The sequence below is a fragment of the Doryrhamphus excisus genome, linkage group LG11 (assembly GCF_037039965.1).
Source record: "Doryrhamphus excisus strain RoL-2023G ecotype Guam linkage group LG11, RoL_Dexc_Guam_v1.1, whole genome shotgun sequence".
Lineage (NCBI taxonomy): Eukaryota > Metazoa > Chordata > Actinopteri > Syngnathiformes > Syngnathidae > Doryrhamphus > Doryrhamphus excisus.
Genome location: NC_136367.1, coordinates 14,654,206 through 14,681,288, shown reverse-complemented (window position 1 = coordinate 14,681,288; position 27,083 = coordinate 14,654,206). Strand labels below are relative to the sequence as shown.

Sequence of the window (27,083 nt, the reverse complement as noted above, 5' to 3'; positions counted from 1 at the left end):
GCTTTGAAATAAATATAGCATCCTCGGGTTAAGCATTTATTTAAATAAAACCACTTGACACGCGTATTTGGTTTGGCCCATTTAGCCTATCCCAGTTGACTTTGGGCGGGAGGCGGGTCACCCTACCCAACAAATCATTATTATTTACAGCAGGATACTGAACACCAGCGCTGCTTTCGATGCTATTGGAAGTTTGGGAATCACTGTCATGTGGAACAAAATAAATTAGGTCAAAGACAAAGTTATATTATGGTAATAAAGTCATAATATCACAACATTTACAAATAACCTTTCAGAAGAAAAATGAATAGTTGGAAAATTTCATGACAGCGAACGTGGGGAAAAAAGAGCAAAGATAATTCACTTTTTCGTCTGATATGACAAAGCTTTTTTTGTGGGTGGCCTCTGCATCCAATGGAAAAAGTTTGGACACCCCTGTGAATGATTTGGAGTGTGATGAGTGTGTCTGATTTACAAAGATAAAGTCCCATATTCAGCTGAACCATTAAATATGATCAATCATGAAAAAACTGTAACAAGAAAGTGAAATCCATTGCTTTACTGTTAAAGTAAGATGTTCAAATGAAAAGTAAATTATTGCTGCTTGTGTTTATTTCAGTTGTTTTTGGTCACCAGCAGTGCTGAAAAGTGTGAACAATACGTGGCCTACGCCTGCAGAATGTCACGTTTGCTCAACACCCCAGGTAAAATCCGATTTCTCAGCATCAAAAATGTGACGCCATCACTCTGTCACTGAACAGGAGAAGTGGTAAAAAAATAAAATAAAATCATGACGAATGAGGTGGCTATATGTGAATGGTTGTTTGTCTATATGTGCCCTGTGATTGGCTGGCGACCAGTCCAGGGTGTACCCCGCCTCTTGCCCGAAGACAGCTGGGATAGGCTCCAGCACCCCCCGCGAGGATAAGCGGTAGAAAATGAATGAATGAATGAAGCACTGATTGTTGGCATAGTCAGTTAATTTGTATCATCATTTATCTTTCTATTCATTCAATACAGCAAAAATTGGCATATTTCTGACATAGTTGTTAATGGTGATTAATCATGATTAATGCATTTAAAATCTGTGATTAATCTGATTTAAATAAAAAAATGTAAATCATTTGACAGCCCTAGTTATTATTCAACATTATTTCAACAGAATATTCAAGTGGCACCCTGGTGTTGTTTGCTGTTAGTTAAAATCTAAATAAAGAGACAGAAATTAATATATATATTTTTTAAATAAATAATTGACCGATTGATCGGTTATTAAAATAAGCATCCGTGTTACTATTTGGTTTGTATAATGAAATAACATTAGACGTGTTTTATATCAAAGGTATGAATTACATATGTTCTATTGAAATGTGATTTGAATTCTTTGTGTTGGATTTGTGTTTTGTAGACGGTGAAGCGTTTACTTGGTGGGTAGGACAAGCCAATGAGAAGCATTCTTACTGGGGAGGTTCGGGTCCAGGCATACAGAAGTGTGCATGTGGAATTGAACACAACTGCACTGACCCCAAACACGACTGCAATTGCGATGCCGATTCGCACGTCTGGTGAGTGGATGTCCAACATTTATTGTGAGAAGTTAAAAATGTTAAAAAGTCACTTAGTTGCATGAGCTAGTGTGTGTGTGTGTGTGTGTGTGTGTGTGTGTGTGTGTGTGTGTGTGTGTGTGTGTGTGTGTGGTTGAAGCTGAGGGCACAACTTAGCATGCGCCACTTTAGCAACTTTACCATGGTGGCGCAATACCGGGCAAGTTTAATGTTCCCAACCTCATCACGCATCTGAAACAGCATCACCAAAAATATATCTAGAATATTCCCAAGACCATGGCTCCGTCAAACAACCAATTCTATTTGAAAGATTTGCATAGCATTTCAAACTCCCACAGGATGGTAATAAAAATATATTTCCCTTATTTTCCGGACTATAAGTCTCACTTTTTTTCATAGGTTGGCTGTTCCTGCGACTTATACTCCAGAGCGACTTATAAATGAAAAAAAAAAAAAAACTGTTTATGTTACATAAACACTGGACACCTTTTCTGTTCATGTTTATTTTTTTGTGTTAGCATATGTTAGCATATCTTGTTAGCATATCTTACACCTATTCAGCCTGCTCTCTATTCTTTTATTGTTAGAACTTGTCTTCCAAGAGGACGTAACATAGTTTGTAAAACAAAAAATGCGACTTATACTCCAGTGCGACTTCCATCCATCCATCCATTTTCCTCCGCTTATCCGGGTCTGGGTCGCGGGGGCAGCAGTCTTAGTAGGGAAGCCCAGACTTCCCGGTCACCGGCCACCTCCTCCAGCTCCACCAGGAGGACACCAAGGCGTTCCCAGGTCAGCTGTGAGACATAGTCCCTCCAGCGTGTCCTAGGTCTGTCCCGGGGCTTTTCCCGGCTGGGCATGCCCAGAACACCTCACCAGGGAGGCGTCCGGGAGGCATGCGACTTATGTTTTTGTTTTTGTTTTTTTTTACCTAATTATGCATTTTTGGCCTTGTGCGACTTATACTCCGGAGCGACTTATAGTACAGAAAATACGGTATATAGTTTATCGAAATCAGTTGATACTCAATACTGCAATATCGGTTTCGTATCAGCAGTGAAGTAGTCATATTGGACCACACGCCTAGTTTACACCCACAAAGACAAAGTGAAACTACACAAGATGGATGTCTAGATTTGATACTTTTGGTTTTGAGTTTATGCTTTGTTGTTTTGACACTATTATAGTTAAAATAGGTAAAATAGTAGTCAACAAGTCATGCTTCTTGACAATGTGTACGTTATGTGTGTGCAGGAGAGAGGATGCAGGATTGCTGGTGTACAAGGACCATTTGCCAGTCAGGCAGGTTGTGGTTGGTGATACCAGCAGAGCTGGATCCGATGCCAAGCTGACAGTGGGACCACTCCGATGCCAGGGGGACCGTGAGTCACAATCTCAGCAAGACTCTTCGAGAGAGGATAGGGTGTTAAATGACAGCTTAAAACATCATGCCTTTGTTTTGTTTTTTTTTAAAGGAAACTACTGGAATGCTGCATCTTTCTCCAGTCCTGCCTCCTTCCTCCACTTCTCTTCCTTTAGAGGCGAAACCAGCATTGACGTCTCCTTCTACTTTAAGACGTCCTCCAGTCATGGAGTCTTTCTGGAGAACTCGGGAAGCTCTGACATTCTTCGCATTGAACTAAGAGGTGTGTCTGAGCATGCTCCGTAAACTGAATGAAAATCCGTATATGTGGATTTTCCTCACCAGGAACATCATAAATTGATGTTTTGATGGCCATCCTGGTGTTTCAGGAGGCTCCATGGTGTCTTTCTCCTTCGACGTGGGCAGTGAGAGAATGGAGCTTATTGTCCGCTCACCGCTGCCACTAAATGATGACCAGTGGCATCGCGTGGAGGCGGAGAAGAACGTAAAAGAAGTGGTGCTGCAGCTCGACGGACTGCACCGAGAGGTCCGCCTCACCCCTCCGCAGGGCCCCACCAAGCTGGAGTTGTACAGCAACCTGTATGTCGGTAAGAAACACACGTGTTCCGTCTTGTGTGGAAAATGCTACAAAATGGAGGGCATACAAGCGTATTCACGAGTCACATTGCATGTTGAATACTAGTGTAAGTACTAGTATAAGTACTTACTAGTGCAGTGAAAGGGGGGGAAGCACTGAATGAAGCTAACATGCAGCAGGGTTTTTGTACCTGGAGTACTTGGAGAAAACCTACAGACGATCAGGGAGAACATGCAAACTCCAAACAGAAGAGACCCAGCGGAGATTCAAACCAAGATCTTCCCCATCTCCTGACTGTGGCCAACATGCTAACCACCCATCTACCGCGCGGCCATGTCAAGGCTGCATTAATTCATTAATTTTTTTTATAAGAGGAGGATTGTAGATTGCCACAAGTTGGTCAATTCTTATCAAACATTTGTACATATAGTGGAAAAGAAGTATTTGATCCCCTGCTAATTTTCATAACTTGCAACGTTCCCTCTAAGTCACGCACAAAAAAAATCTATCCAGCGTACAACACAAAATGCAATCCAGCTTGAACTGTAAATGAACTAAACACGTAACAATTTATTCTGTGCTATTTTGCAATGCAACTGAGTGAGTGACAGGGAACAAACATGTTGTTATGAATTATCAATTCATAACAGTAACTTGTGTTGCTGTTTTGCAGGTTGGTGTTATTGCGTGTAGTATAGAATACTACATATCACATCTTATTTTTACTACGTGTTTTACTTCATTTGGCCATTTTCATGCTTGAACATGCGTAATTTAGGCAATATATAAATATATATACAGTGTGTGTATACGTATATAAGATTTTTAATTTGCATATTTCTGACTATTAATAGGCCGTATTCAACTACTAAACAGCATGATTTGTTCATTCATATATTTTAGAAAAAAACGAAAAAATGTTGGACCTAGCATGTTTTTGGAATGTGGGAGGAAACCGGAGTACCCGGAAAAAAACCCACACATGCACGGGGAGAACATGCAAACTCCACACAGAGGTGGCTTAGGGTGGACTTGAACTCGGGTCTCCTAGCTGTGAGGCCTGTGCGCACTAACCACTTGTTTGCTGTGCAGCCCTAAAATGTACATATTTTCATAACGTAACTATAGTGTGGGCGGCACGGCGGTCAAGTGGTTAGCGTGCAGACCTCACCGCTAGGAGACCAGAGTTCAATTCCACCCTCGGACATCTCTGTGTGGAGTTCCCATGTTCTCCCCGTGCATGCGTGGGTTTTCTCCGGGTACTCCGGTTTCCTCCCACATTCCAAAAACATGCTAGGTTAATTAGCCACTCCAAATTGTCCATAGGTATGAATGTGAGTGTGAATGGTTGTTTGTCTATATGTGCCCTGTGATTGGCTGGCCACCAGTCCAGGGTGGACCCCGCCTCTCGCCCAAAGACAGCTGGGATAGGCTCCAGCACCCCCCGCGACCCTCGTGAGAAAAAAGCGGTAGAAAATGAATGAATGAATGAACTATAGTGTGTCTAGATACACCCAATCATTCAGTCCTGTGGTTTCTCCATCCAGGTGCCTCAGGAGGCCAGAGAGGTTTTCTGGGCTGCATTAGAGCACTGAAGATGAATGGATTCACCTTGAACCTGGAGGAGAAGGCGAGAGGAACTCCGGGAGTGAATCCCGGCTGCCAGGGCCACTGCCAGAGCTACGGGACGCAGTGCAAGAATGGAGGCAAATGTGTGGAGCAGTACAACACGTACTCCTGCGACTGCTCGCTCACGGCGTATGATGGACCCTTTTGTACTGAAGGTGTGACACTGTAACAGGCCTTCAAGTGAGATGAGAGCCAACGACCGATCCTTTCTGTTGCTGTTTGTGTATTGGCAGACGTGGGGGCCTACTTCGAGACGGGGACCTTGGTGCGGTATGACTTCTTGCCGGATGTGGCACCCTCAGTGGTGCAGGAGGGGAAAAGCCTTTCGGGGGTGGGTGTTCCCATTGAAGCCAACCTGACTCACGAGGAGCTCATCTTCAGCTTCAGCACCTCCAGCGCTCCCAGCATTCTGGTCTACATCAGCTCCAGGACTCAGGACTACCTGGCTGTGGTGTTGAGACACAATGGTAACAGTCAGTGAACCTCTTGGTGTCATTGATCCATTCCACAACGGTGGGACCTCGTTTAGCGTACAATACAGTTAGCATCTTTTTCTGTAATGTCGACAATACGCACCAACATTTGTGTATATTTTCCAGTTAGCATACAATACTTACAATACAATAACTTATCCTGTTATTAATATATTGCATTATCACTAATTAACCTCATTAACCTTGCTCATACATGGGATCAGGACGTGACGTCATAGTGTGCCGACGGTGAGCACATGCTGTAGGCCCCGCCCACCCCCACCAAAACACTCACCAGCCCACCCCAACTGTTAACTATGTTAACCCCCCCATCTCATGATATGGCCTATTCAGTGTTATGCGCAGATTGATTCTGAAAGACAGGAGTGAAAAAAAACGACTTCTGATTGTGGTTTCCATGGTAACAGACTGCCAACAAGGACGTTTTGAACACAGTTGGACTCAATCAGCGTATTAATACCACGACTAAGATGTGTGCTGTATTGTACGCTAACACAAACCAAGGCCAAAATTGTATACATAAGACCAAAACATATAAAATAGCAAGGGCATAGTCTAAATGAGGTTCCACTGTACCAATGGCCTTCCATCCTGCCACCCATCCATCCATCCAGCCACCCATCCACTCATCCAGCCACCCATCCACTCATCCATCTATCCACCCAGCTGTCCATCCACTCATCCATCCATCCATCCACCCATCCATCCACTCACCCAGCCATCCATCCTGCCACCCATCCACTCATCCAGCCACCCATCCACTCATCCAGCCACCCATCAACTCATCCATCTATCCACCCAGCCATCCATCCACTCATCCATCCATCCATCCACCCATCCATCCACTCACCCAGCCATCCATCCATCCAGCCACTCATCCAGCCACCCATCAACATATCCATCCATCCACCCAGCCATCCATCCATCCACCCATCCATCCACTCACCCAGCCAGCCATCCATCCATCCACTCATCCATCCATCCACTCATCCATCCATCCACCCAGCCATCCATCCATCCACTCATCCAGCCACCCACCCATCCATCCACCCATCCATTCACTCATCCATCCATCTACCCATCCATCCATCTATCCATCCAGCCACCCACCCATCCATCCATCCATCCATCCACTCATCCACCCAGCCATCCATCCATCCACTCATCCATCCATCCACCCATCCATTCACTCATCCAGCCACCCACCCATCCATCCACTCATCCATCCATCCACCCAGGCATCCATCCATTCACTCATCCATCCAGCCCCCCACCCATCCATCCACCCATCCATTCACTCATCCATCCAGCCCCCCAGCCATCCATCCACTCATCCATCACACATTATCACACATTTCAAATCTACAGCCCAAACAGTGTGTGGAAAAATGCCAACAAGAAGGGAAGGATGAGGGAAGGATGAGGGAAGGATGAGGGAAGGATGAGAGTGGGATTTAGGATATGCCAACATCCATTTCCAGCATTCACATCCAATTTGACCTTTCTAGCTCCATGTTGTGTTTCTGTGCAGTAACGTCTGTGATGAAACGTCTGTGTGTGTCTCTCCAGGTACTCTCCAGATCCGTTACAGACTCGGTGGTCTACCGGAACCTTTCACCATAAATATTGACCACCGCAACATGGCTAACGGGCAACCTCACACTGTTAACTTGACACGAAACCTACGGAAGATACGATTACAGGTAGGTGAAGAACAACACAAAATGGTACAGTGGAGCCTTCCTTCATTCAGGACGGACCCTAACCAAAAAGTCAATTTTTCATGTAAATCCAAATAATTCAGAAAACACATTTTTATGATTTTACACTTAGAAAAAAATGCCAAGGAAAAAATAGCATTCAATGTTATTGAAAAAAGAACATGAATGTTAATTTGAAGACGCGTCTGTTGCCAAAAACGGGCAGCAAGAGCCTTTCTGAGTTAGCAAGATGCTAGCTACCAGCTTCGAACAGGTTTTAGCATTCAAATACATTAAGAACCAATGCACACCATATTGTATGCTAACCAGGACATGTACGCAAACCAAGGCATAATTTGAGTATAACAGAAAAACATGCTAACGGTTCCGGTGTATACAGTATTTGTGTCTGTATGTGTACTTGGGCGGCACGGTGGTCGAGTGGTTAGCGTGCAGACCTCACAGCTAGGAGACCAGGGTTCAATTCCACCCTCGGCCATCTCTGTGTGGAGTTTGCATGTTCTCCCCGTGCATGCGTGGGTTTTCTCCGGGTACTCCGGTTTCCTCCCACAGTCCAAAAACATGCTAGGTTAATTGGCCACTCCAAATTGTCCATAGGTATGAATGTGAGTGTGAATGGTTGTTTGTCTATACATATGTGCCCTGTGATTGGCTGGCGACCAGTCCAGGGTGTACCCCGCCTCTCGCCCGAAGACAGCTGGGATAGGCTCCAGCACCCCCGCGACCCTTGTGAGGAAAAAGCGGTAGAAAATGAATGAATGAATGTGTACTTGGTTTGGTCAGTAGAATGTGCAAAGGTACATGCTCAATTCCGCTGACGTTATGAACAGTCCTTGATGGTTTTTAAAATTTAATTATTATGACGTTTTGACTATTGCCCACAAACAAACAAATTGCCCATGTGGTAAAAAGTTGTTTGCTAACAGTAGTAGCATGGAGCCATGTGGTCTTACATGAAGCCTCCATGTTTGCAGCTGGACCACTACCCGGCGTCCACATACACCCTGCCTGCTGCCTCCGACTCTGAATTCAACTTGATTAAAAGTCTCTTCCTTGGGAAGGTTTTTGGTGAGTGGGGGAGGGGTGGAGTTGATGTCATGATGTCCAATTAGCATAATTCCTTATAACCTAAAAGACGGAGCCGTGTGAGAATCTTCAAGTCCCTTCCCTCCTGCTGTGTTTTTATTGTCTGTGTTGTCTTGGTGGTGCTCGTAGAAACGGGACAGATAGACCCCATCCTGATCGAGCGCTATAACACTCCGGGCTTCGTGGGCTGCCTGTCAAGGGTGGAGTTGAACGGCGTGGCACCGCTTAAAGCCGCCCTGCGCTCCGGTCAGGCCGCGCCCATCAGCACCCACGGCATCCTGGTCCCTTCCAATTGCGGAGCCTCTCCCCTCACCATCTCCCCACTGGCGGAGAGCGACCCGTGGCACGTAGAGACGGGTATGGGGCCGTGCATCATGCGGTCTAAGGCGTATGTATAGATGCTGACTTGACAGCTTTTGATGTTGACTTCCAGCTGGAGCCGTCTTCCCCTTCAGTGAGGACACGTCCAGCAGTCATGGCGTCAACCGCAACTCTGCCGTGATTGGAGGTAAAGGTCATCCCACCCCTTCCAATTGCCCACCCTCTTTTTCTTCTTCTTCACTTATTGCTTTTTCTGCTTGAGTTTACCGATTCCTCGATCAGCCATCAACAAATGATGGACCTCGGTCAAAAATCACAAAATTCAAATACTGGCATTTTATGCCGTTTCTGGATGCTTCTGGGCCCCCTGTTGAGTGTGTGTGAGGTTTCCCCTGTTTATTTGACCAGAAAAGTGCATTAGAAGCAAGTTGAAAAAATGAAAAAAACGACATACTAACCCCTTACGTTTTTTTTCAAAAATCACCGCCCTGAAAATCTGGCATTTTATGCCATTTTTGGATGCTTCTGGGGCCCCTGTTGAGTGTGTGTGAGGTTTCCCCTGTTTATTTGACCAGAAAAGTGCATTAGAAGCAAGTTGGAAAAAAATGAAAAAAATGACATACTAACCCCTTACGTTTTTTTTCAAAAATAACAAAATTAAAACTCTGGCATTTTATGCCATTTTTGGATGCTTCTGGGGCCCCTGTTGAGTGTGTGTGAGGTTTCCCCTGTTTATTTGACCAGAAAAGTGCATTAGAAGCAAGTTGAAAAAAATGAAAAAAACGCCATACTAACCCCTTACCTTTTTTTTTCAAAAATCACCGCCCTGAAAATCTGGCATTTTATGCCATTTTTGGATGCTTCTCAGGCCCCTGTTGAGTGTGTGAGGTTTCCCGTGTTTTTTTGACCAGAAAAGTGCATTAGCAGCAAGTTGAAAAAATGAAAAAGACGACATACTAACCCCTGATGTTTTTTTTCAAAAATCACCGCCCTGAAAATATGGCATTTTATGCCATTTTTGGATGCTTCTGGGGCCCCTGTTGAGTGTGTGTGAGGTTTCCCCTGTTTATTTGACCAGAAAAGTGCATTAGAAGCAAGTTGAAAAAATGAAAAAAACGCCATACTAACCCCTTACGTTTTTTTTCAAAAATAACAAAATTAAAACTCTGGCATTTTATGCCATTTTTGGATGCTTCTGGGGCCCCTGTTGAGTGTGTGTGAGGTTTCCCCTGTTTATTTGACCAGAAAAGTGCATTAGAAGCAAGTTGAAAAAAATGAAAAAAACAACATACTAACTAACCCCTTACGTTTTTTTGTCAAAATCACCAAATTCAAACACTGGCATTTTATGCCATTTTTGGATGCTTCTCAGGCCCCTGTTGAGTGTGTGTGAGGTTTCCCGTGTTTTTTTGACCAGAAAAGTGCATTAGCAGCAAGTTGAAAAAAATGAAAAAAACGACATACTAACCCCTTACGTTTTTTTTTTAAAATCACCGCCCTGAAAATCTGGCATTTTATGCCATTTTTGGATGCTTCTGGGGTCCCTGTTGAGTGTGTGTGAGGTTTCCCCTGTTTATTTGACCAGAAAAGTGCATTAGCAGCAAGTTGAAAAAAATGAAAAAAACGACATACTAACCCCTTACGTTTTTTTTTAAAAATCACCGCCCTGAAAATCTGGCATTTTATGCCATTTTTGGATGCTTCTGGGGCCCCTGTTGAGTGTGTGTGAGGTTTCCCCTGTTTATTTGACCAGAAAAGTGCATTAGAAGCAAGTTGAAAAAAATGACATACTAACCCCTTACGTTTTTTTTCAAAAATCACCGCCCTGAAAATCTGGCATTTTATGCCATTTTTGGATGCTTCTGGGGCCCCTGTTGAGTGTGTGTGAGGTTTCCCCTGTTTATTTGGCCAGAAAAGTGCATTAGAAGCAAGTTGAAAAAAATGAAAAAAACGCCATACTAACCCCTTACGTTTTTTTTAAAAAATAACAAAATTAAAACTCTGGCATTTTATGCCATTTTTGGATGCTTCTGGGGCCCTGTTGAGTGTGTGTGAGGTTTCCCCTGTTTATTTGACCAGAAAAGTGCATTAGAAGCAAGTTGAAAAAAATGAAAAAAACGACATACTAACCCCTTACGTTTTTTTGTCAAAATCACCAAATTCAAACACTGGCATTTTATGCCATTTTTGGGTGCTTCTCAGGCCCCTGTTGAGTGTGTGAGGTTTCCCGTGTTTTTTTGACCAGAAAAGTGCATTAGCAGCAAGTTGAAAAAATGAAAAAGACGACATACTAACCCCTGATGTTTTTTTTCAAAAATCACCGCCCTGAAAATATGGCATTTTATGCCATTTTTGGATGCTTCTGGGGCCCCTGTTGAGTGTGTGTGAGGTTTCCCCTGTTTATTTGACCAGAAAAGTGCATTAGAAGCAAGTTGAAAAAATGAAAAAGACGACATACTAACCCCTGATGTTTTTTTTCAAAAATCACCGCCCTGAAAATCTGGCATTTTATGCCATTTTTGGATGCTTCTGGGGCCCCTGTTGAGTGTGTGTGAGGTTTCCCCTGTTTATTTGACCAGAAAAGTGCATTAGAAGCAAGTTGAAAAAAATGAAAAAAACGCCATACTAACCCCTTACGTTTTTTTCAAAAATAACAAAATTAAAACTCTGGCATTTTATGCCATTTTTGGATGCTTCTGGGGCCCCTGTTGAGTGTGTGTGAGGTTTCCCCTGTTTATTTGGCCAGAAAAGTGCATTAGAAGCAAGTTGAAAAAAATGAAAAAAACGCCATACTAACCCCTTACGTTTTTTTTCAAAAATCACCGCCCTGAAAATCTGGCATTTTATGCCATTTTTGGATGCTTCTGGGGCCCCTGTTGAGTGTGTGTGAGGTTTCCCCTGTTTATTTGGCCAGAAAAGTGCATTAGAAGCAAGTTGAAAAAAATGAAAAAAACGCCATACTAACCCCTTACGTTTTTTTTCAAAAATCACCGGCCTGAAAATCTGGCATTTTATGCCATTTTTGGATGCTTCTGGGGCCCCTGTTGAGTGTGTGTGAGGTTTCCCCTGTTTATTTGACCAGAAAAGTGCATTAGAAGCAAGTTGAAAAAAATGAAAAAAAACGCCATACTAACCCCTTACGTTTTTTTCAAAAATAACAAAATTAAAACTCTGGCATTTTATGCCATTTTTGGATGCTTCTCAGGCCCCTGTTGAGTGTGTGTGAGGTTTCCCGTGTTTTTTTGACCAGAAAAGTGCATTAGCAGCAAGTTGAAAAAAATGAAAAAAACGACATACTAACCCCTTACGTTTTTTTTTAAAAATCACCGCCCTGAAAATCTGGCATTTTATGCCATTTTTGGATGCTTCTGGGGTCCCTGTTGAGTGTGTGTGAGGTTTCCCCTGTTTATTTGACCAGAAAAGTGCATTAGAAGCAAGTTGAAAAAAATGACAAAAACGCCATACTAACCCCTTACGTTTTTTTGTCAAAATCACCAAATTCAAACACTGGCATTTTATGCCATTTTTGGGTGCTTCTCAGGCCCCTGTTGAGTGTGTGAGGTTTCCCGTGTTTTTTTGACCAGATAAGTGCATTAGCAGCAAGTTGAAAAAATGAAAAAGACGACATACTAACCCCTGATGTTTTTTTTCAAAAATCACCGCCCTGAAAATCTGGCATTTTATGCCATTTTTGGATGCTTCTGGGGCCCCTGTTGAGTGTGTGTGAGGTTTCCCCTGTTTATTTGACCAGAAAAGTGCATTAGAAGCAAGTTGAAAAAAATGACATACTAACCCCTTACGTTTTTTTTCAAAAATCACCGCCCTGAAAATCTGGCATTTTATGCCATTTTTGGATGCTTCTGGGGCCCCTGTTGAGTGTGTGTGAGGTTTCCCCTGTTTATTTGGCCAGAAAAGTGCATTAGAAGCAAGTTGAAAAAAATGAAAAAAACGCCATACTAACCCCTTACGTTTTTTTAAAAAATAACAAAATTAAAACTCTGGCATTTTATGCCATTTTTGGATGCTTCTGGGGCCCCTGTTGAGTGTGTGTGAGGTTTCCCCTGTTTATTTGACCAGAAAAGTGCATTAGAAGCAAGTTGAAAAAAATGAAAAAAACGACATACTAACCCCTTACGTTTTTTTGTCAAAATCACCAAATTCAAACACTGGCATTTTATGCCATTTTTGGGTGCTTCTCAGGCCCCTGTTGAGTGTGTGAGGTTTCCCGTGTTTTTTTGACCAGAAAAGTGCATTAGCAGCAAGTTGAAAAAATGAAAAAGACGACATACTAACCCCTGATGTTTTTTTTCAAAAATCACCGCCCTGAAAATATGGCATTTTATGCCATTTTTGGATGCTTCTGGGGCCCCTGTTGAGTGTGTGTGAGGTTTCCCCTGTTTATTTGACCAGAAAAGTGCATTAGAAGCAAGTTGAAAAAATGAAAAAGACGACATACTAACCCCTGATGTTTTTTTTCAAAAATCACCGCCCTGAAAATCTGGCATTTTATGCCATTTTTGGATGCTTCTGGGGCCCCTGTTGAGTGTGTGTGAGGTTTCCCCTGTTTATTTGACCAGAAAAGTGCATTAGAAGCAAGTTGAAAAAAATGAAAAAAACGCCATACTAACCCCTTACGTTTTTTTCAAAAATAACAAAATTAAAACTCTGGCATTTTATGCCATTTTTGGATGCTTCTGGGGCCCCTGTTGAGTGTGTGTGAGGTTTCCCCTGTTTATTTGGCCAGAAAAGTGCATTAGAAGCAAGTTGAAAAAAATGAAAAAAACGCCATACTAACCCCTTACGTTTTTTTTCAAAAATCACCGCCCTGAAAATCTGGCATTTTATGCCATTTTTGGATGCTTCTGGGGCCCCTGTTGAGTGTGTGTGAGGTTTCCCCTGTTTATTTGGCCAGAAAAGTGCATTAGAAGCAAGTTGAAAAAAATGAAAAAAACGCCATACTAACCCCTTACGTTTTTTTTCAAAAATCACCGGCCTGAAAATCTGGCATTTTATGCCATTTTTGGATGCTTCTGGGGCCCCTGTTGAGTGTGTGTGAGGTTTCCCCTGTTTATTTGACCAGAAAAGTGCATTAGAAGCAAGTTGAAAAAAATGAAAAAAACGCCATACTAACCCCTGACGTTTTTTTTCAAAAATCACCGCCCTGAAAATCTGGCATTTTATGCCATTTTTGGATGCTTCTGGGGCCCCTGCTGAGTGTGTGTGAGGTTTCCCCTGTTTATTTGACCAGAAAAGTGCATTAGAAGCAAGTTGAAAAAAATGAAAAAAACGCCATACTAACCCCTTACGTTTTTTTCAAAAATAACAAAATTAAAACTCTGGCATTTTATGCCATTTTTGGATGCTTCTCAGGCCCCTGTTGAGTGTGTGTGAGGTTTCCCGTGTTTTTTTGACCAGAAAAGTGCATTAGCAGCAAGTTGAAAAAAATGAAAAAAACGACATACTAACCCCTTACGTTTTTTTTTAAAAATCACCGCCCTGAAAATCTGGCATTTTATGCCATTTTTGGATGCTTCTGGGGTCCCTGTTGAGTGTGTGTGAGGTTTCCCCTGTTTATTTGACCAGAAAAGTGCATTAGAAGCAAGTTGAAAAAAATGACAAAAACGCCATACTAACCCCTTACGTTTTTTTGTCAAAATCACCAAATTCAAACACTGGCATTTTATGCCATTTTTGGGTGCTTCTCAGGCCCCTGTTGAGTGTGTGAGGTTTCCCGTGTTTTTTTGACCAGATAAGTGCATTAGCAGCAAGTTGAAAAAATGAAAAAGACGACATACTAACCCCTGATGTTTTTTTTCAAAAATCACCGCCCTGAAAATCTGGCATTTTATGCCATTTTTGGATGCTTCTGGGGCCCCTGTTGAGTGTGTGTGAGGTTTCCCCTGTTTATTTGGCCAGAAAAGTGCATTAGAAGCAAGTTGAAAAAAATGAAAAAAACGCCATACTAACCCCTTACGTTTTTTTAAAAAATAACAAAATTAAAACTCTGGCATTTTATGCCATTTTTGGATGCTTCTGGGGCCCCTGTTGAGTGTGTGTGAGGTTTCCCCTGTTTATTTGACCAGAAAAGTGCATTAGAAGCAAGTTGAAAAAAATGAAAAAAACGACATACTAACCCCTTACGTTTTTTTGTCAAAATCACCAAATTCAAACACTGGCATTTTATGCCATTTTTGGGTGCTTCTCAGGCCCCTGTTGAGTGTGTGAGGTTTCCCGTGTTTTTTTGACCAGAAAAGTGCATTAGCAGCAAGTTGAAAAAATGAAAAAGACGACATACTAACCCCTGATGTTTTTTTTCAAAAATCACCGCCCTGAAAATATGGCATTTTATGCCATTTTTGGATGCTTCTGGGGCCCCTGTTGAGTGTGTGTGAGGTTTCCCCTGTTTATTTGACCAGAAAAGTGCATTAGAAGCAAGTTGAAAAAATGAAAAAGACGACATACTAACCCCTGATGTTTTTTTTCAAAAATCACCGCCCTGAAAATCTGGCATTTTATGCCATTTTTGGATGCTTCTGGGGCCCCTGTTGAGTGTGTGTGAGGTTTCCCCTGTTTATTTGACCAGAAAAGTGCATTAGAAGCAAGTTGAAAAAAATGAAAAAAACGCCATACTAACCCCTTACGTTTTTTTCAAAAATAACAAAATTAAAACTCTGGCATTTTATGCCATTTTTGGATGCTTCTGGGGCCCCTGTTGAGTGTGTGTGAGGTTTCCCCTGTTTATTTGGCCAGAAAAGTGCATTAGAAGCAAGTTGAAAAAAATGAAAAAAACGCCATACTAACCCCTTACGTTTTTTTTCAAAAATCACCGCCCTGAAAATCTGGCATTTTATGCCATTTTTGGATGCTTCTGGGGCCCCTGTTGAGTGTGTGTGAGGTTTCCCCTGTTTATTTGGCCAGAAAAGTGCATTAGAAGCAAGTTGAAAAAAATGAAAAAAACGCCATACTAACCCCTTACGTTTTTTTTCAAAAATCACCGGCCTGAAAATCTGGCATTTTATGCCATTTTTGGATGCTTCTGGGGCCCCTGTTGAGTGTGTGTGAGGTTTCCCCTGTTTATTTGACCAGAAAAGTGCATTAGAAGCAAGTTGAAAAAAATGAAAAAAACGCCATACTAACCCCTTACGTTTTTTTTCAAAAATCACCGCCCTGAAAATCTGGCATTTTATGCCATTTTTGGATGCTTCTGGGGCCCCTGTTGAGTGTGTGTGAGGTTTCCCCTGTTTATTTGACCAGAAAAGTGCATTAGAAGCAAGTTGAAAAAAATGAAAAAAACGACATACTAACCCCTTACGTTTTTTTGTCAAAATCACCAAATTCAAACACTGGCATTTTATGCCATTTTTGGGTGCTTCTCAGGCCCCTGTTGAGTGTGTGAGGTTTCCCGTGTTTTTTTGACCAGAAAAGTGCATTAGCAGCAAGTTGAAAAAATGAAAAAGACGACATACTAACCCCTGATGTTTTTTTTCAAAAATCACCGCCCTGAAAATATGGCATTTTATGCCATTTTTGGATGCTTCTGGGGCCCCTGTTGAGTGTGTGTGAGGTTTCCCCTGTTTATTTGACCAGAAAAGTGCATTAGAAGCAAGTTGAAAAAAATGAAAAAGACGACATACTAACCCCTGATGTTTTTTTTCAAAAATCACCGCCCTGAAAATCTGGCATTTTATGCCATTTTTGGATGCTTCTGGGGCCCCTGTTGAGTGTGTGTGAGGTTTCCCCTGTTTATTTGACCAGAAAAGTGCATTAGAAGCAAGTTGAAAAAAATGAAAAAAACGCCATACTAACCCCTTACGTTTTTTTCAAAAATAACAAAATTAAAACTCTGGCATTTTATGCCATTTTTGGATGCTTCTGGGGCCCCTGTTGAGTGTGTGTGAGGTTTCCCCTGTTTATTTGGCCAGAAAAGTGCATTAGAAGCAAGTTGAAAAAAATGAAAAAAACGCCATACTAACCCCTTACGTTTTTTTTCAAAAATCACCGCCCTGAAAATCTGGCATTTTATGCCATTTTTGGATGCTTCTGGGGCCCCTGTTGAGTGTGTGTGAGGTTTCCCCTGTTTATTTGGCCAGAAAAGTGCATTAGAAGCAAGTTGAAAAAAATGAAAAAAACGCCATACTAACCCCTTACGTTTTTTTTCAAAAATCACCGGCCTGAAAATCTGGCATTTTATGCCATTTTTGGATGCTTCTGGGGCCCCTGTTGAGTGTGTGTGAGGTTTCCCCTGTTTATTTGACCAGAAAAGTGCATTAGAAGCAAGTTGAAAAAAATGAAAAAAACGCCATACTAACCCCTTACGTTTTTTTTCAAAAATCACCGCCCTGAAAATCTGGCATTTTATGCCATTTTTGGATGCTTCTGGGGCCCCTGTTGAGTGTGTGTGAGGTTTCCCCTGTTTATTTGACCAGAAAAGTGCATTAGAAGCAAGTTGAAAAAAATGAAAAAAACGACATACTAACCCCTTACGTTTTTTTGTCAAAATCACCAAATTCAAACACTGGCATTTTATGCCATTTTTGGGTGCTTCTCAGGCCCCTGTTGAGTGTGTGAGGTTTCCCGTGTTTTTTTGACCAGAAAAGTGCATTAGCAGCAAGTTGAAAAAATGAAAAAGACGACATACTAACCCCTGATGTTTTTTTTCCAAAAATCACCGCCCTGAAAATATGGCATTTTATGCCATTTTTGGATGCTTCTGGGGCCCCTGTTGAGTGTGTGTGAGGTTTCCCCTGTTTATTTGGCCAGAAAAGTGCATTAGAAGCAAGTTGAAAAAAATGAAAAAAACGCCATACTAACCCCTTACGTTTTTTTTCAAAAATCACCGCCCTGAAAATCTGGCATTTTATGCCATTTTTGGATGCTTCTGGGGCCCCTGTTGAGTGTGTGTGAGGTTTCCCCTGTTTATTTGGCCAGAAAAGTGCATTAGAAGCAAGTTGAAAAAAATGAAAAAAACGCCATACTAACCCCTTACGTTTTTTTTCAAAAATCACCGGCCTGAAAATCTGGCATTTTATGCCATTTTTGGATGCTTCTGGGGCCCCTGTTGAGTGTGTGTGAGGTTTCCCCTGTTTATTTGACCAGAAAAGTGCATTAGAAGCAAGTTGAAAAAAATGAAAAAAACGCCATACTAACCCCTTACGTTTTTTTTCAAAAATCACCGCCCTGAAAATCTGGCATTTTATGCCATTTTTGGATGCTTCTGGGGCCCCTGTTGAGTGTGTGTGAGGTTTCCCCTGTTTATTTGACCAGAAAAGTGCATTAGAAGCAAGTTGAAAAAAATGAAAAAAACGCCATACTAACCCCTTACGTTTTTTTCAAAAATAACAAAATTAAAACTCTGGCATTTTATGCCATTTTTGGATGCTTCTCAGGCCCCTGTTGAGTGTGTGAGGTTTCCCGTGTTTTTTTGACCAGAAAAGTGCATTAGCAGCAAGTTGAAAAAATGAAAAAGACGACATACTAACCCCTGACGTTTTTTTTCAAAAATCACCGCCCTGAAAATCTGGCATTTTATGCCATTTTTGGATGCTTCTGGGGCCCCTGTTGAGTGTGTGTGAGGTTTCCCCTGTTTATTTGACCAGAAAAGTGCATTAGAAGCAAGTTGAAAAAAATGACATACTAACCCCTTACGTTTTTTTTCAAAAATCACCGCCCTGAAAATCTGGCATTTTATGCCATTTTTGGATGCTTCTGGGGCCCCTGTTGAGTGTGTGTGAGGTTTCCCCTGTTTATTTGGCCAGAAAAGTGCATTAGAAGCAAGTTGAAAAAAATGAAAAAAACGCCATACTAACCCCTTACGTTTTTTTTAAAAATAACAAAATTAAAACTCTGGCATTTTATGCCATTTTTGGATGCTTCTGGGGCCCTGTTGAGTGTGTGTGAGGTTTCCCCTGTTTATTTGACCAGAAAAGTGCATTAGAAGCAAGTTGAAAAAAATGAAAAAAACGACATACTAACCCCTTACGTTTTTTTGTCAAAATCACCAAATTCAAACACTGGCATTTTATGCCATTTTTGGGTGCTTCTCAGGCCCCTGTTGAGTGTGTGAGGTTTCCCGTGTTTTTTTGACCAGAAAAGTGCATTAGCAGCAAGTTGAAAAAATGAAAAAGACGACATACTAACCCCTGATGTTTTTTTTCAAAAATCACCGCCCTGAAAATATGGCATTTTATGCCATTTTTGGATGCTTCTGGGGCCCCTGTTGAGTGTGTGTGAGGTTTCCCCTGTTTATTTGACCAGAAAAGTGCATTAGAAGCAAGTTGAAAAAATGAAAAAAACGCCATACTAACCCCTTACGTTTTTTTTCAAAAATAACAAAATTAAAACTCTGGCATTTTATGCCATTTTTGGATGCTTCTGGGGCCCCTGCTGAGTGTGTGTGAGGTTTCCCCTGTTTATTTGACCAGAAAAGTGCATTAGAAGCAAGTTGAAAAAAATGAAAAAAACGCCATACTAACCCCTTACGTTTTTTTCAAAAATAACAAAATTAAAACTCTGGCATTTTATGCCATTTTTGGATGCTTCTCAGGCCCCTGTTGAGTGTGTGTGAGGTTTCCCGTGTTTTTTTGACCAGAAAAGTGCATTAGCAGCAAGTTGAAAAAAATGAAAAAAACGACATACTAACCCCTTACGTTTTTTTTTAAAAATCACCGCCCTGAAAATCTGGCATTTTATGCCATTTTTGGATGCTTCTGGGGTCCCTGTTGAGTGTGTGTGAGGTTTCCCCTGTTTATTTGACCAGAAAAGTGCATTAGAAGCAAGTTGAAAAAAATGAAAAAAACGCCATACTAACCCCTTACGTTTTTTTTCAAAAATCACCGCCCTGAAAATCTGGCATTTTATGCCATTTTTGGATGCTTCTGGGGCCCCTGTTGAGTGTGTGTGAGGTTTCCCCTGTTTATTTGACCAGAAAAGTGCATTAGAAGCAAGTTGAAAAAAATGAAAAAAACGCCATACTAACCCCTTACGTTTTTTTCAAAAATAACAAAATTAAAACTCTGGCATTTTATGCCATTTTTGGATGCTTCTCAGGCCCCTGTTGAGTGTGTGTGAGGTTTCCCGTGTTTTTTTGACCAGAAAAGTGCATTAGCAGCAAGTTGAAAAAAATGAAAAAAACGACATACTAACCCCTTACGTTTTTTTTTAAAAATCACCGCCCTGAAAATCTGGCATTTTATGCCATTTTTGGATGCTTCTGGGGTCCCTGTTGAGTCTGTGTGAGGTTTCCCCTGTTTATTTGACCAGAAAAGTGCATTAGAAGCAAGTTGAAAAAAATGACAAAAACGCCATACTAACCCCTTACGTTTTTTTGTCAAAATCACCAAATTCAAACACTGGCATTTTATGCCATTTTTGGGTGCTTCTCAGGCCCCTGTTGAGTGTGTGAGGTTTCCCGTGTTTTTTTGACCAGAAAAGTGCATTAGCAGCAAGTTGAAAAAATGAAAAAGACGACATACTAACCCCTGACGTTTTTTTCAAAAATAACAAAATTAAAACTCTGGCATTTTATGCCATTTTTGGATGCTTCTGGGGCCCCTGTTGAGTGTGTGTGAGGTTTCCCCTGTTTATTTGACCAGAAAAGTGCATTAGAAGCAAGTTGAAAAAATGAAAAAAACGCCATACTAACCCCTTACGTTTTTTTTCAAAAATCACCGCCCTGAAAATCTGGCATTTTATGCCATTTTTGGATGCTTCTGGGGCCCCTGCTGAGTGTGTGTGAGGTTTCCCCTGTTTATTTGACCAGAAAAGTGCATTAGAAGCAAGTTGAAAAAATGAAAAAAACGCCATACTAACCCCTTACGTTTTTTTCAAAAATAACAAAATTAAAACTCTGGCATTTTATGCCATTTTTGGATGCTTCTGGGGCCCCTGTTGAGTGTGTGTGAGGTTTCCCCTGTTTATTTGACCAGAAAAGTGCATTAGAAGCAAGTTGAAAAAATGAAAAAAACGACATACTAACCCCTTACGTTTTCATCGTATTCTTGCATATAATGTGCCAGCGTGTGTGATGATGTTTTTCCACATTTTCCACACCATCTTTCGTTTTTTGCGTTTACGTTTTTTCCTGGTTCTTTTCTGCCAGCAGCTGCCTCGCTTTCTTTTGTCCCACGGGCGAGCTACAAGCAGTTATCACGTTCATGGGACCCATCAATCATACATCATCATCATCATCCCAACTTACTTTTTTCCAGTCACGGCTCGTCTTCGCACGTTGGCAGTTTTCCCAACTTCCTAAGTCAATGTCTGCTTTTCCAGGTGTGGTCGCCGTGGTGATATTCGCCATTTTGTGCATCATGGTGTTTGTCATCCGTCACATGTTCCGCCACAAAGGATCCTACCACACCAACGAGGCCAAGGGGGCCGAGTCGGCAGACTGCGCCGATGCCGCCATTATTGTCAACGACCCCGCGTTCACCGAAAGCATCGACGAGAGCAAGAAGGAGTGGTTCATCTGAAACCCCCCGACAACAATGATTGACTCACGACTGTAGGATGTACTGTAGTAGTACTGGACGGTACTCTACTCTTTTCTAAAACACAAATACTGGGAGCTGGACGACGGCTTGTTTGTATCTAAACTTTATGGACACGAACACATGACGCCATCTGGGTTTTATTTGAAGTATTGATGGGGATGATACGTATGCAATAGATGATTCTTTTATTTCTTTACTTAGCATCCATCATATTTTAACCAGGAACGTGACCTCTACATCTTTACGAGTGACGTACAGGAAGCACTTTGGAGTGGCTGTCCCCAAACGGTCGGCTAAAGCTGATTGGTTGCCAGGGAAGATCATTTTCAAGTCATTACAATATTTTAATAGGCTGTCAAATATCACAAATATGAAGTCTTTACTGGATGGTATTTCTTCAATTAATTCATAGAAAACAAACAAACAAGGAAGAAAAATCACTTTTTGCTGCAATTGAGAGTCAATTTGTCGTAAACGTAAAGAACACCTGAGCATGAAGAATGTAAGACGTAACATCGCACATCCTTCAACGTCTTATGTGCTGCATCCACACCATCCTTTCACTTCAAACGCTCCTGTGGGTTGTCATCACCGAAGCTTTCTTGCTACACGCCTTCTTCACACAAACGACACTATTTCATGTTAGAGCTTTTATTTTTATCTTTTATTTTTGGAGATATTTTATTGTCAAATATTCTGTTATATTATATATAATTATTATTCTGTTTTTTATTTTATGTATTTCTTTTACACATTTATCTTATATATTTATATGTTGGTTTATTTTTCTGATGTTTATTTTGCATATATTTATGTATTTTGTAAATTTCATTACTTTATATGTTTGTTTATTTGGTATATTTGGATATTTTTACGTTTGTTTTATGAATGCCTTTATTTATTTCTTCATCATTTTTTTATATAGTTTATTTTGATATATTTATCTGTCTAATATATTTGAGCCCAGTGAATAATTTGCCTTGTTTGATCCATGACTGAAGTCTGATACATGTGTGTCATGCTTTTTTTGTGCCTAAACAAGTTTATTTTCATGAAAAAAACAAAAAGCACTAGTTCCATTTGTCCTGACAAACACACACACACGCACGTACATTGAATGTGTGATAAAAAAGTGAGTATTTCCTGTAAGGAAGTGCACTGGAATTTTACTTTGAAAAGGTCTGAAGGAAGCAGCTGTTTATTTCTGTGGATGTCAGAGAACTTTCCATACAAACGATGACTGATTGCTTTTTGGCGTTTGATTGTATTTCGTTGTACTTCATTGTGATGTAACGGCATGCTTCACAATGCTTCGTAGTATTACTGTACTTCATATGTTCGATGCCTGACTCTTCTTTTCATATCTGACTTGGCATTTATTCTGTCTCGTGATTTATTTCATGCTGCTAAGTGGAACACAAGTCACACTGACAACTAGCGAGCTAGCGAGCTAGCAAACTGGTGTACTGTACTGGTGTACAAACACTATAAACTACTGTTAGTGGCAAATAGAGCGAAGCTAGCTAGCATTCTTACCTGGAGTCAGGAGGACAGAAGATGGCTGGCCACCGACGGTGTGGAGGAGGAGTAAGAGGAGGTCCCATGGATGACTGGAAGAAGACAGGACCTTCATGGATGGTAAAGGAGACATGACGTCACTGTTATGGATACTTTTAGACAGGCTAGTTTGAATGAGAGGAGCTCATAAAAGATTGTGTTACACACAAAAACACATCTTCTATATCAACCAAACTACAGTGATATTATTATTGATATTATTATTCGAGCATTTGACATTAAAAAAACTATTTTACCTGGCAGACTAACAACGCCTCGTTAACGCGGCATTCTTTGCAAATGGCGGACATTTTGTGGCGCTTTCCTCCGTTCTTTGAGGGTCAGTAGTGTTTCCAAACATACCATTTAAACTTTGCGGGGGGGTTAAATATAGAAACTTATTCGCTGCTGCTTACTACGAACGTCCATGCTGTTTTACTAGTAGTTGTATGTGCCTCACGGCTTCCGTCCGTATTCAATACAAAACGTCAAATAATGATGGCGCATTCATGGCACCTGGGGAACAGCTTCCCTTATTGGGAATGTGACCAATCACAGCAGAGTGGGCGTGTCTGGAGGCGGGACATGAGTGGAATACATACAACAGATCGGTTTTAGGGGAAGCACGAAGTACAACTGAATAGGTGGAAGAACTAAAAGCTTTGAAAAAACTATCAATATTAACAAACCTGCTATTGCTATCTATTATCATTGCTTTGAGACCGAACGGGTTTCCCCCCCAGTGTGTACGCTTGTTACTTAGGCGTAAGAAGAACTCTGACGCATCGGTCACGTAGGGCACATTTTATTCCAAAGGGAAGAACCTGTGAAAAAATAGTGAAAAGGCAAGTCAACACTGCCACCAAGTGGTCACCATTAGATACAGCATGCGATAGTAGATGCAACTCAACAGAATGTCGTGAATCAAAGAGCTGAGTACCCCCCTCCCCACCAATTACTGAAGTCATGACATTTTTTTGTTAATTAAACATACATATTAATAATTAATAATATTTTTTCAAGTTGACCCTCCAATGTCAATAGCATCCATTATTAGCATCACTGGTAACCATAGTAACTGTTGCCAAATGCGGCTGTGATGTTGAGGCAGTGTGGGTGTTGCCAGCTGCCAATGCAACGATGGTGCACCTTGTAAAGCAAGTTATTTAAAATGAGATCAGCGGTCATTTCAACGTCATTAGGCTAACATTACTCGAGTGCTCTGTCAGTTTTCATTTGGCCGTGAATCTTTGACTGCAAACTGAGCATTTGAATGGTTTCTCCCTGTGTGTGTTTTTGCATGCTTGGTCAAATTGACTTTCTGTGTGAAACTCTTACCACACACTGAGCAAGTGAACGGTTTCTCCCCTGTGTGTATTCTTATGTGTGCTTTCAAATTCCCTTTCTGTATGAATCTATTGCCACACACTGAGCACATGAATGGTTTCTCTCCGGTGTGGTTTCTCATGTGTATTGTCAAATTTTGATTATGTGCAAAACCTTTCCCACACACTGAACAGGTGAAAGGTTTCTCTCCAGTGTGTATTCTCGTGTGTTTTGTCAAACTTCCTTTCTCTGTGAATCTTTTACCACAAACGGAGCAGATGAATGGCTTCTCCCCGGTGTGTATTCTTGTGTGTATTGTCAAAACCTTTTTCTCTGTGAATCTTTTACCACAAACGGAGCAAACAAATGGTTTCTCACCTGTGTGATATCTCATGTGTATTTTTAGATAACAACGGTGATTAAAGGTTTTGTCACAGTGAGAACATTTAAAGTGTGTGTTGTTACTTGGACACGTCACATCATCTTCAGAGTCTTCATCATCGGTGTCAGGAGAGTGTGACGTCGTGTCGTCACTGTCCGACAGTGGAGCGAAGAGGCTTTCAGCTTGTGATCCTCCACCCTGGTCTCCATCAGGTTCTGTTATGTGTTGAAGCGAGCTGGCGCTTGGGAGCTCCGCCTCTGTGTTAATCTCACTTTGACCTTTGTCTTCATCATCTTCGCTCTTCACGGAGACGACAACAATGACTGGGAACTCCTCCGCTCCTTCAGGATGCTCTCCCTCCTGGCCGATGCTGTGGTCCTCCTCTTCCTCCTTAATGTGGGGGGGCTGTGGCTCCTGCTGCTTCACCTCCTGGTCAGGGGTGAGATGTTCTTCACCGACATCTGACACAAGAAGACACACATGCTTTAGTCAAAGTCAACTTTCATGATCCGCATATGAATAATGCCTTTTAGTCATAACATGTACAGCGGAGTGAAAAGCCCCCCCCACCTCTAAACCTCTAAAAACGTAAGTGGGCCAAACCATCACCGAAATCCAACCAAATAAAAATACATTGCAATGTTGGGAACATTGTGGGAACATTTACATATTAGGAGAATAAAGTCCAAATTTAGTTATTACAATCATAACAACAATAAAAGTATACCGATTATTTAAGAAGACTGCTGAAATACAGTATGATGATTTTTAAAACAGAAAATATTTTTTCTTTCATTTGTCAAGTCAATTACTACTACTAAAATTACATTTTTCATCATAAGATTGCGAGTTTATGCTAGCAAAATAGAGACTTTAAAGAGGACTTATTATGCTGATTTTGAGTTATGGACTTCTATAGAGCAGTTACACACAATAACCAGCACAGAAAGCTTTTTAGCTCTTCCAGAATCTGCACCTATTCCAGCTGTATTTCCTTGGGTTTATTATTATTATTATTATTATTTAGGTCTATCAAAAATAAAGTGTTAATGGCGGTAACTAATTCATTCAATATCCTCACTAGAGTGGCGCGGGTGCTGGAGCCTATCCCAGCTACCTTAGGGCGAGAGGCAGGGTACACCCTGAACTGGTGGCCAGTCAATCACTCTGAACATCACAAAAACGGCTTAATAACGCGTGTGTGTAAATAATCAGGAAGATCAAGAAAAGATAAGTGATAAGATATTCTTATCACTCACTTCCTAAATCTGAAGCAGTTTAATGAGATTCAAGTGCGGCTACACTGATGCATGGCTTCTTTAGCGGCCGCACGGCTGTTAGCAATGACAGGCTACAAAACGTGGTAGAAAATGAATGAATGAATGAATGTTCCATATAGTAAATGTTAGGGGGTAGATGTACAGAAGACGGGTAATAAAAGAGTGTTTTTGCAGTGTCAGATTATTAATGTTATCATCAGTATTTTGACTAGAATAAAGTCAAACTATCAAGAGAACAGTATGTTTCACAGTGACGTCATAGAGAGCCGGACCTCGCTATATGGGTGTGCCGGGTACACGCTATAGACCCGCCCTCTCCCTGCTCTGCTGCACTGTGAAGACTTCATAGAGTGGGACCAATCACAGCAGAGTGCGCGTGCCCGGAGGCGGGCCATAGGTTGAATAAATTAAAACGGAGAGTTTGGGAAATGCTAGGAAATACAGCTGGAATAGGTGCAGATTCTGGAAGATGAAAAAAGGCTTATCGTAGCTGCTCCATTTTCCAGTCAGCCTCTACATTGTGTGCCCCCCCAGAAAGAAAGAACCAAACCTGGTTTGTGTAGCACATCTTCAGGCGTCTTGAAGACAGCGTCCAGTAGTTGACGTTGATGCTCGTTCTCCTCTTTTGCTCGAGAAAGTTCCTCCTCCAACTCTGCTATCGCCCTTTCGAACACTACAAATATTTCTTCGACAGCCGCACTTAGTCGCCGACTCACCAAGGCTCTCAGCATTTGTACTTTACACATTTTCACACAATCCCGACACTTTACACTCACACCTGAGCTCTGCTTGTCGGTAACTTCCCAGGCTGTTTGCTAGCAGCTAGCAAGCTAAGCTAGCCTTAGCAGCGCCAAAGCGACGCAGAGACCATTTTTATTTTAGCTGTAATTAACGACGTCTGCTCACCTGCGAGGAACATGTCCGGGAAAGAAAAACCGGCAAACAATCTCGTCTTTTTGCGAAGCTTTTTTCCAATCTTTTTTTCTTCTGTCAGTCACAAAACGGTCCAATTTGCGCATGCGCATGATACACGTCACTTCCTCCACGCCAAATGTTTACGACAGAGCTTCTGCGACGTTACTTTTTTGTTTGTTTATTTTTAAATATTTTGATTTATTTATTTATACGTTTATCAAAAACAAATCACTTGAAAGGGAATAATTTCATCTGTGATACCTTCCTAATCCCACAAAAGATGACGGAAACAAATCATTAACGTTACAGTCTGAACTGGATGAAATGTACATGAATAAAGCAAAATGAGCTTTTA

The 27,083-nt window shown here is 41.4% G+C and overlaps 2 protein-coding genes and 1 long non-coding RNA gene across 3 annotated transcripts in view; 1 reads left to right on the top strand and 2 right to left on the bottom strand.

The window, feature by feature from the left end:
- cntnap2b (contactin associated protein 2b) overlaps positions 1–23,034 on the top strand; it is a 38,769-nt gene extending 15,735 nt beyond the window's left edge. Inside the window, exons 14-25 of the mRNA XM_058074037.2 lie at positions 620–704; positions 1,409–1,565; positions 2,820–2,947; positions 3,041–3,211; positions 3,318–3,536; positions 5,074–5,310; positions 5,389–5,622; positions 7,219–7,352; positions 8,345–8,438; positions 8,586–8,813; positions 8,890–8,964; positions 21,048–23,034. Of these exons, the coding sequence (XP_057930020.2) occupies positions 620–704; positions 1,409–1,565; positions 2,820–2,947; positions 3,041–3,211; positions 3,318–3,536; positions 5,074–5,310; positions 5,389–5,622; positions 7,219–7,352; positions 8,345–8,438; positions 8,586–8,813; positions 8,890–8,964; positions 21,048–21,247 (1,962 nt within the window). The 3' untranslated portion in view covers positions 21,248–23,034. The remainder of the gene's footprint in view (positions 1–619; positions 705–1,408; positions 1,566–2,819; positions 2,948–3,040; positions 3,212–3,317; positions 3,537–5,073; positions 5,311–5,388; positions 5,623–7,218; positions 7,353–8,344; positions 8,439–8,585; positions 8,814–8,889; positions 8,965–21,047) is intronic.
- Positions 5,151–23,437, bottom strand: LOC144901294 (uncharacterized). The gene is made up of 3 exons (XR_013629468.1): positions 23,083–23,437; positions 22,805–22,895; positions 5,151–5,601 (listed from the first exon to the last, which is right to left on the bottom strand). It is a non-coding gene; the product is annotated as an uncharacterized LOC144901294 (long non-coding RNA).
- A 156-nt stretch (positions 23,438–23,593) lies between these two features.
- LOC131131253 (uncharacterized) lies at positions 23,594–26,831 on the bottom strand. The gene is made up of 2 exons (XM_058075777.2): positions 26,364–26,831; positions 23,594–24,994 (listed from the first exon to the last, which is right to left on the bottom strand). Exons 1-2 carry the CDS (start codon positions 26,557–26,559, stop codon positions 24,051–24,053), a joined length of 1,140 nt encoding a protein of 379 aa, XP_057931760.2. The 5' UTR covers positions 26,560–26,831; the 3' UTR covers positions 23,594–24,050.
- Positions 26,832–27,083: the final 252 nt, after the last annotated feature.

Bases quoted from the DNA above. Each gene is read 5' to 3' on its own strand.
- LOC131131253 (XM_058075777.2), bottom strand. From the start codon at position 26,559: ATGTGTAAAGTACAAATGCTGAGAGCCTTGGTGAGTCGGCGACTAAGT. The intron at 24,995-26,363 runs GTTTGGTTCTTT...TTCTTGTGTCAG, and splicing joins AGATGTGCTACACAAACCAG to ATGTCGGTGAAGAACATCTC.